Source organism: Gigantopelta aegis, chromosome 14 (genome assembly GCF_016097555.1).
Source record: "Gigantopelta aegis isolate Gae_Host chromosome 14, Gae_host_genome, whole genome shotgun sequence".
In the NCBI taxonomy this organism is placed as follows: Eukaryota; Metazoa; Mollusca; class Gastropoda; order Neomphalida; family Peltospiridae; genus Gigantopelta; species Gigantopelta aegis.
In genome coordinates, this window is record NC_054712.1 from 46,918,377 (window position 1) to 46,927,809 (window position 9,433).

The 9,433-nt window shown below is 38.0% G+C and overlaps 1 protein-coding gene across 1 annotated transcript; it reads right to left on the reverse strand.

Annotated features, from left to right (window-relative positions):
* Nucleotides 1–1,812: 1,812 nt before the first annotated feature.
* On the reverse strand, nucleotides 1,813–7,996 carry LOC121388504 (proteasome assembly chaperone 4-like). Its single transcript, XM_041519858.1, has 4 exons — nucleotides 7,531–7,996; nucleotides 6,645–6,897; nucleotides 3,333–3,408; nucleotides 1,813–2,941 (listed from the first exon to the last, which is right to left on the reverse strand). The coding sequence occupies exons 2-4, from the start codon at nucleotides 6,831–6,833 to the stop codon at nucleotides 2,823–2,825; spliced, it is 384 nt and encodes a 127-aa protein (XP_041375792.1). The 5' UTR covers nucleotides 6,834–6,897; nucleotides 7,531–7,996; the 3' UTR covers nucleotides 1,813–2,822.
* Nucleotides 7,997–9,433: the final 1,437 nt, after the last annotated feature.

The window sequence follows — 9,433 nt, forward strand, 5'->3', positions numbered from 1 at the left end:
GTCAAAATTATTTGAGTCATTTCGCTCTTTTCCATCTTGCCCTTAAAAATGACAGAATGTCATTAAAAAAAATGTATATTATATTACTCTAGTGTTTTTGTGGTGTTGGCATGCAGAACAGTAAACAGTCAAGTTTGTTTTATTTAACGACACCACTAGGGCACATTGATTTTTTTTATCTTATCATTGGCTATTGGAGGTCAAACATATGGTCATTCTGACACTGGTTGTTTTAGAGAAAACCTGCTGTCGCCACATAGGCTACTCTTTTATGACAGGCAGCAACCAGTTATGGATCACTGGTCGGTGGAAGTGGTTTACACCTACCCATTGAGCCTTGCGAAGCACTCTCAGGGTTTGGAGTCTGTATCTAGATTAAAAATCCCATGCCTTGACTGGGATCCGAACCCAGTACCTACCAGCCTGTAGACCGATGGCCTAACCACGATGCCACGGAAGCCGGTAAGAGTAAACGGATAACACAAAGAATGCGATGGATAGAAGCTGATGCTCAAGACCGTTTCGAAACAAGACTGTCCACTATATATCAGGCCTCGAAATTGGCAAATTAGAAGAAGTTTGTTTTGTTTAAAGACACCACTAGAGCACATTGATTTATTAATTATTGGCTATTGGATGTCAAACATTTGGTAATTTTGACAGAGAGGAAACCCACTACATGTTCCATTAGTAGCAAGGGATCTTTTATATGCACCATTCTACAGACAGGATAGCTCATACCATGGCCTTTAATATACCAGTCGTGGTGCACTGGCTGGAACGAGAAATAGCCCAATGGGTCCACAGACGGGGATCGATCTTAGACCGACTGTGCATCAGGCGAACGCTTTACCACTGGGCTACAGCTCAAATAGTTTATTAGGTTTGTACCCAGAGGAGCATTCAGTATGAAATGAAATGAACTTGTGAAAATGTGAGGTTGGTGCAGCAATGATAGTGATATCTTTAATAAAATTCTGAATGTCAGCAAGGTGGGTTAGGTTTGTTTGTTGTTTTGTTTGGTTTTTTGTGGGGTTGGGGTGTAATAATGTTTTTCATGGTGACTATTCTGTGGAGCAATGTTGACACACTAAAGCACATTTATTTTAAACTCATAACCATTCCTTTCTACCGGGACACTTCTAAGCCCCACCCCCCTCCTCCCACACACTGTAATCTATGCCTGGTATATCTACAGATTGTGTGTGTGTGTGGGGGGTGGGGGGTGGGGGTGGACTATATTAAAACAATAAATTCAATCGTGATTTTATTCTGTTGAGGTACATGTATTCTGTGGAACTGAATGCTCGGTTCACCTGATAGCAAATACCTGTAATTACATAGAACTTTCAACATTTCCTGTTATATAAACAGATCATCACAAAAGTAGATAACAAATCTATGAATGCTCAACTTACAAACGCCCTAATGACAGAAAGTCTTAAAGGAGTATTATCACAAATTGGCCAGCATTATAGCTAATTTTCCTTGAACCAAATCCTAAGTTACATCACAACTGAAAACAAAATGTCATGGTCTAGTGATTTATAAGAATTGTTTGCAGATTCTTGTAAAATAATACATGTACTTACTCAAGGTGTCATTTTGGCCATAGTGACAAGCAGCAACAAATAATAAAAATATCACTTTTATACTGATGGAAAGAAATAAGGGAACATATCAAATTGTAGACCAAATTTAATTCACAACTAGCGTAGTAATGTCTGTATTTCATACCAAGTTGTAATGTGGGACTGAATGTCTGTAGTGTTGAATGTGCTGCCTATATGTTCCCAGTCAACTTCTGACAATATGAATTGATTTTTGATGCAGTCATTAATCTTTGTTGCTATCTGTGTGATCCTTTATTTCTTTCCATCAGTATATCTACTTTTAATAAGACTAGTTCAAGGATAATATCTTTTTTTAAATACTACCCTACAAGGATTAAATATCGATGCTCAATATGGCAATATCTTAAATGGTTCCCCATAATCACTCCCTCAGTTTTTCATGGCAAGGTGTGATTAAATCATTATACAAACTTTTTAAAAGACTGTTTTAGTGATACTGACAATATTAAGCATTAAACTTACACTTGCTATGATAAAAAAGTTGTTTCCTCATAAATTCTCAACATATTTGTTACTCTTTTTGGAGCACACTTCCACTGAGACTCCATGATCATTTAAATGGAACTATTCAATGAGAGATCTGAGACGTTGCCACATGTGTTACTCTTTTTTATGTTTTTCCATTGATGATACACAGTGGTCATCAATGCTGTATCACAATAGACAGAATGATTCCATCAGATAAACTGGTGAAACCTACTGCAGTCATACAGGCGATTCTTTCTGATTCTCTGGATAGAATGGCGAAACAACAATGATTCTTTTTTTTTACCCAATTGGTTTTCTAATGCAGCAGAATCTACCAAGAACACCTTGCAGGCAGAGCTTGTTTATGGATCCGCTGGGCCCCCTTCCCAGGATATATTTTGTAAATCCTTCAAGGAGAGAGGAACAATTACCTGGGGAAAATAAATGTACACATCACTGCAGGGCCCCCTGAAACGTGGGGCCCATAGCATGTGCTACATATTGTACTAGGATAAACCGGCTCTGCTTACATACCCATAGGAATCAGTTGGGGGAGGGGGTTGGGGGGAGCTGTGCGTTCTCCACTTGAGGACAAACATGTCAAAAAACTAATTCTTATCTTAAAAAAAAAAAAAAAAAGGATAAATATTGTAAACCCCACCCCACCCCCTACATCCAACTATAGACAGATGTGATATATACACAGGTGAAATTAACAATTTAAAACTTGTCTGGATGAGCCTTCAGTTCATCAAATATATGTTTCTCCACCAGAGGAAGCATAGTCTGATTGTATTCCAGGTTACAACTCACAAACACCTGCTTTCCAGTCTTCTTGGCTGAAAGAAAAAAAAAAAAAAAAAAAAATGAAAGGACTATTTGTTTGACCACATCTTAGCACATTTTTAAATACATATCTGTGATTTCAAACAAGAAACTACATGTATAAATAACTATACCAATTAATAATTGTACTCAAATCCCCAATACCCTAATCTTATATATTACTAACAGTATTAGCAACAAGAGATACTTTACAGGCATTTTGCTTCAGGCAGGATTATTTAGTATATGGTTGGAAGCCTATTAATAAAGTATTTGCAAAATTGGTTAGAATGGGAAAAACAATGGATCTGACCACTGACAGAGATTGGTCCTTCAACCAACTGCACCTCAGAGAATGCCATGTCACCAGTACACATTGACTAATATTTAATTAAAAAGTCTTACCTAATTTCTGTGCAATGCTGCTTGATGTTGAGTCAGTTCTATTTCCAAACAGATGATTCACTGTTGGAACATTCTCCTGAAAGATATCAACTGAAAAGATAAATCCAAACCACATACAGTGAAACCTCTCAAGACCGGACCCTCTGTAAACTGGAATTCCCTCAAAACCGGACGTTTTACAGAGTCCCTTTTTAAAAACCAGAACAAAACTTAACCTGTCTAAACCAGATCCCTCTTTTTACCAGACATTTTTATTGGTCCCTAGGGTGTTCGGTTTAGAGGGGTTTCACTGTAAAAACAGTTTAACATGATATTACTAATATACCGGTATTTCTTAAAAACTAAATAAAATACAACTTTAAAAATACAGACAGAAGATATAACCACTCAAAACAAAAAAACAAAACACCACCAACAAATAAACCCCAAAACACTGAATTTTAAGTCCAGGACTTGTTGCATATTTGTTAAGACACACTATGTTAAGCCTACGAAGAGTCAAAATGGAGCCCAATGCTAAACTTTCAAGTTGGGTTTTTTAACACCTCTAGAGCACACTGATTTATTAAATATTGTCTATTGGATGTCAAGCATTTGGTAATTCTGACATATAGTCTTAGAGAGGAAACCCGCTGTATTTTCCCATAAATGGGATAGCACATATCATGGCACTAGCTGGAACGAGAAATAGCCCAATAAGCCACTAACAGGGATTAATCCTAGACTGACCAGACATCAAGCGAGTACTTTACCACTGGACTATAGTCATACTTATAGGTTAAACATATTGTTAAATGCAAGGGGGGGGGGGGGGGGGGGGAGAGAGAGAGTAGACTATGGTATGATGATGGCAGGTTACCTCTCATTAGTCTTAAACCATATACCTGATGCCAAATAACTAAACTTAAAATGTGTCGAGTGCATTGTTGATACAAGGTTAAATAAAAAACATTACTTTCTTCCTTAGGCCTAAAAGAAATGTGTGTTTTTTAAGGTTTCATCCTTGAAAAACATAGGGTAGGTAGGTAATTAGTAGGAACTGTTTTGTTTGGGGTTGTGTTTTTGTTGGGGGTTTTTGGGGGGTATTGAATCAAACCGAGAAAACAGAATCAGTTGAGGTGTTCCAAATATAGATCACGATTTAAAATTAAACAATTTGTTTTTAAATATCTTTCTTTCTTTTTTGCTTCAAAACAGTTCTGGGTCTCTTCATATAATTTGGGTTGGTCAGGAAACCAGAAACACATTTTTTGTTTAAGGCCTTAACAACAAACTAAAAGCTTAGAAACTAGTTTTTTAAAAATAAATAAATTAATTTAAATGAAATGTTTTATTTTAACGACACACTCAACACATTTTATTTACAGTTATATGGCGTCAGACATATGGTTAAGGACCACACAGATATATAGAGAGAGGAAACCTGCTGTCGCCACTTCATGGACTACTCTTTTTGATTAACAGCAAAGAATCTTTTATATGCATCATCCCACAGACAGGGTAGTACATAACACGGCCTTTGATATGCCAGTCATGGTGCACCGACTGGAACGAGAAATAGCCCAATGGGCCCACCAACAGGGATCGATCCCAGACTGACCGCGCATCGAGTGAGCGCTTTAACACTGGGCTATGTCCCGCCCTTAATTAATTTAAAAAAGAAAAACAAATATGATTTGTTGTATATTCACTAAAGATACACTACTGTGTAAGCTAGGGCTGCTGAGAGTTAGATCAAGCCCAGAGCTAGTAATATCTATAGATTAAAAGTATTGTTAAATACAAAAGGGGTTGGGTAGTTGGCAGTGTTTCTGCTAGAAATTAATTTTTCGGTATGGCACTATGGAATTGAATGCAACCACTATCAACAGGGGGTATGGGGGACCTCCCCCAGAAACAAAATGGGTTTAGTTTAGGGTTAGGGTTAAGAAAATCATACAGTAATAATAAGAGAAGTTAATTTTGTCAAAAGGTTATTAACTTTAAAAAAAAATCTGCAAAACGTTTGGGGTATGGCGCCATACCCATTTTACCTTCGAGCACAAACCCTGGTTGGGTGGCTACAGTATCCATGGCCTACAGGACTAATTATACTGGAGGGTGGTAACAGAAACCTATTTGGTGAAAAAATATAACTCATGCTTTTCAATCAATCCAATGACATGGAAGGAAGGAAGGAAGGAAATGTTTTATTTAACGATGCACTCAACACATTTTATTTAAGGTTATATCGTTAAGGACCATGCAGATATTGAAGGAGGTAACCTGCTGTCAACATTTCATGGGCTACTCTTTTCGATTGGCAGCAAGGGATCTTTTATATGCACCATCCCATAGACAGGATAGCTGCTATTAGCACATATCACGGCCTTTGATATACCAGTCGTGGTGCACTGGCTGGAGCGAGAAATAGCCCAATGGGCCCACTGACAGGGATCAATCCCAAACCAACCGCGCATCAAGCGAGTGCATTACCACTGGGCTACATCTCCCCCCCCCCCCCCCCCCCCCCCCCAAATGATATGGAGTGCAGAACAGCACATTGATCAATAAACCGTTATGGATATAACTCGAACCATACATACATATGTGTACATGCTTACAAATATGCAAATTTAAGAAATACCCATTAACTTGGATTATTTTTGTCACAGCATATATTCCACCAGGGTTTCGGAAAGATATCCGCTCAGTCCCCCCACCCTCCCTCATCAATGTATAGAGGGATTTTTTTATGGCGGCTTGTAAATAAAAATAATAAAGGTGGGTACTGGGCAGATATTTTGTCAGGGTTTCTGCCAGAGTACCGAGGGTAAACTTATTAGTGCAGGGCACACATTAAGTCAATACTTACACACTTTCTGTCCGTTCGGACTAGTAAAAAATTATGTACCCTAAAATCTTGGAAATTAATGGATTTTTGGTGTTTTTGTTTTAACATAGATGATGGTTAAGAAAACTGCAGTTTAAAATTTGTCAAAGCAAATGAAATAAGTGTCATTTTTTTTAAAACACACTGCCCCCCCCCCCCCCCACTTTCAGATATTTTGCTTTATAATAGTGTAAAAGTGTGTAAATATAAAAGTGTGCCCCCACCCCCACCCCTTTTTTGGTACCTTCCTACGCCACAGAAACATTTAAACAAATAAGCATAACCAGTCAACTATCTTTTCTTTTCTTCTAAATTACTATCATCTCCTTCAACTTTTTTTAATTGTTATTTATCATTATTGTTATTATATTTAAGTTTTTGCTATATAATTATAGTATACTAGGCCTATATATATAATATAGCCTATGATCTGCACTCACATATTTTGTGTTCATTGACATGGCCATGTTTTGTAACGTCGGCACGTTCCCCACGAACAAATGAAAACTATTATTAAGTTTTATAACTTGGAAAAATACTGTTGTATCGAGTATTTTCGTCTGGAATGAGTGAACGTGTAATGAGTGTTCACAATCAACAAGTGAAGTTATCGATGTATTCTCTTCCATGCTCTCAGTTCATGCCTCGCTCCGTCATGATAGACTGTTCCATATTCGTGCAATAAAGCGACAACTGCAAAAAAATCCAACATTCATAATTCTAAAAGTAGGCCGGGATATTATTGTTTAAAACTAGGTCAAACGTGTGACTTCCACATGCTAGTAATATAAAAGTATATCTGACGGTAATGTTGATGTGTGATTTAAACAAGACCGCGTATGTTTATTATTAAAATATCGAGTAGGAATACATCGCGCATTGAGTTCCGCAAAGCAGCAAATTGACTGCTAGTATTTCCAGGGGTGGTATCAAAAAGTTACACGAGCTACTCTAGATTCACTAATACCAAAACCTTTATTAGCTCAGCCATTTAAATACCTTTCGACCGACCGTTCAAAATTGCGCCAAATTTCCTCAATCAAAATTGCGCACCCTTTTCTCTTTGGCCTTAACTGCTCCATTCAAAATTCCATAGCACCGCCTGCTACCGATCTGATCGGGCTGCTGGTGCTCCCTTGCACCTGCCAGTGCAGGCGGTCCCTCCTCTCCCCTCCCCCCACCTTTCCTGTCACATGGGCGTACATAGAGGGTGGGTTCGACCGAACCCCCCCTGAAATCGCTTTTTTTATAATTTAATATCATTATTATATTTACTCAACATAGAAATATATGCCCAATATCTCTGCAATCTATTTTGGAACCCACCTTTTTAAAATCCTATGTATGCCCATATGTGTCATGAACGGAGGAGCCGGCCAAGGCCGGCTCTTGTGCGCTACAACAGCTTGTTCTGAATGTGCACGTAAAACCCTATGACATGACATGACAAAAAGTTACATGTATCAATCCACTCGGATCGTTTGTAAAAAAAAAAAAAAAAAAAAAAAAAATTAAAGAACTTAATGAGTGTTTTATCAAGGTGCATCATTACAATAGATAAGATGCTGATCAGATTAAAATCAACTGTTTGGACACGAGATGACCTTTTTCTTTCATACTGTGAAATTTACTACAGCTATAATTTATTTCTGAGCCGATTGGTTTATAAGCTGAATATATAGAGAATAATACATTCGTGTCTGTTAAATAACATTTATCTTACGAGTTGTTTTAAAATGTAAGTAACGAGCAAAAGCGAGATGGATACGTTTACAACGAGTGTGTGTCCCCCCCCCCCCCCCTCCCCCTCCCAACTTTTTGGCACCTTCCTTCGCCACTGATTATTAATTATGTTTGTTGATCCCATCTAATAGCTGAAATTAGGCATAGTTAAATAATATATATATATATATATATATATATATATATATATATATACGCGACCGGGCGAAGTGAGCCCAAACTTTGCTCGGACTAGCCTGACTTCGCCGTGCCAGTCATTATAAGGCGAAATCTGTGTCGCCTTTTTAAAAATCACTTGCAAGGTACACAATCGCGGATGAATGGTGAGGAACAACTATTCATAAATAATAATTAAGTGTGAAGTGTCTGAGTGCTTGAAGAGAGACTGGCGCCACAAACTCATGCGACAGACTCACAGACGGTCTAGCTCAGACAACACCCATGTCTGGCACTAATAGTAGGCCTAAACGTGTTACTGACTGTTGAAGCGTACTGTCAGGCGAATGTGCTGGAAATTGTACAAGGGTGGGGATCTATACTATGGCGAGTGAATTTTTTTTAGAGAGTTTGGGGCATGCTGCACCAGAAAATACATTGAAAAAAATATTCGTTTGGAGCAGCAGACCTCGACGTGAAAAAAAAGCGTGGAGTAGTTAACTAGTTCTACGTAGACTTTGTTATAATTAATAAATTCAACATACAAAACAGACGTCGAAATAATAAAATAATACAGGCAAACCTGTCCTAGCGGATTTTTAATTTATATGCACTCATAATAAGCGGTGACTTGTCCTACACACTCAGCGGCCACTTAAACTGGATCCCCAAGTCGCTAAAGTGCCCGTGTTAAGCGACAACTACATATATTCTATATAAAAATAAAAAAAGTGACAAGGTGCAGCAGATAAGCAAGTTTCACACCTTCACGGATACTTCAGTGTGACAACTTCACAATGTATCAATTAAGAAACTGACTGTGGAACGCATTTAATTGTCTCTGGGTAATCTACGGTTGACCGTGGTATGTTAATTTACTAGAACAATACTCTACTTGGAGTAGTTATTAAATGAAATGAGAACACAAACTTGCGAGAGAATGAATTCCAAACGGTTAAATTAGTGCTTTTCAATTACATTTCATTATTTTTTAAGAAAGTAAAGTTTGTTTGTTTGTTTTATTTAACGACGCCACTAGAGCACATTGATTTTTTTTTATCTTATCATCGGCTATTGGACGTCAAACATATGGTCATTCTGACATTGTTTTTTTTTAGAGGAAACCCGCTGTCGCCACATAGGCTATTCTTGTACGACAGGCAGCAAGGGATCTTTTATTTGCGCTTCCCACAGGCAGGATAGCACAAACCATGGCCTTTGTTGAACCAGTTATGGATCACTGGTCGGTGCAAGTGGTTTACACCTACCCATTGAGCCTTGCGGAGCACTCACTCAGGGTTTGGAGTCGGTATCTGGATTAAAAATTCCA

What these genes read in the sequence shown, in the direction of transcription:
- LOC121388504 (XM_041519858.1), bottom strand. Translation starts at nt 6,833, where the DNA reads ATGGAAGAGAATACATCGATAACTTCACTTGTTGATTGTGAACACTCA. An exon ending in TGTCAATGAACACAAAATAT is followed by an intron (nt 3,409 to 6,644) that starts GTGAGTGCAGAT and finishes GATATCTTTCAG; the next exon opens with GAGAATGTTCCAACAGTGAA. An exon ending in CAGCATTGCACAGAAATTAG is followed by an intron (nt 2,942 to 3,332) that starts GTAAGACTTTTT and finishes TTTTTCTTTCAG; the next exon opens with CCAAGAAGACTGGAAAGCAG.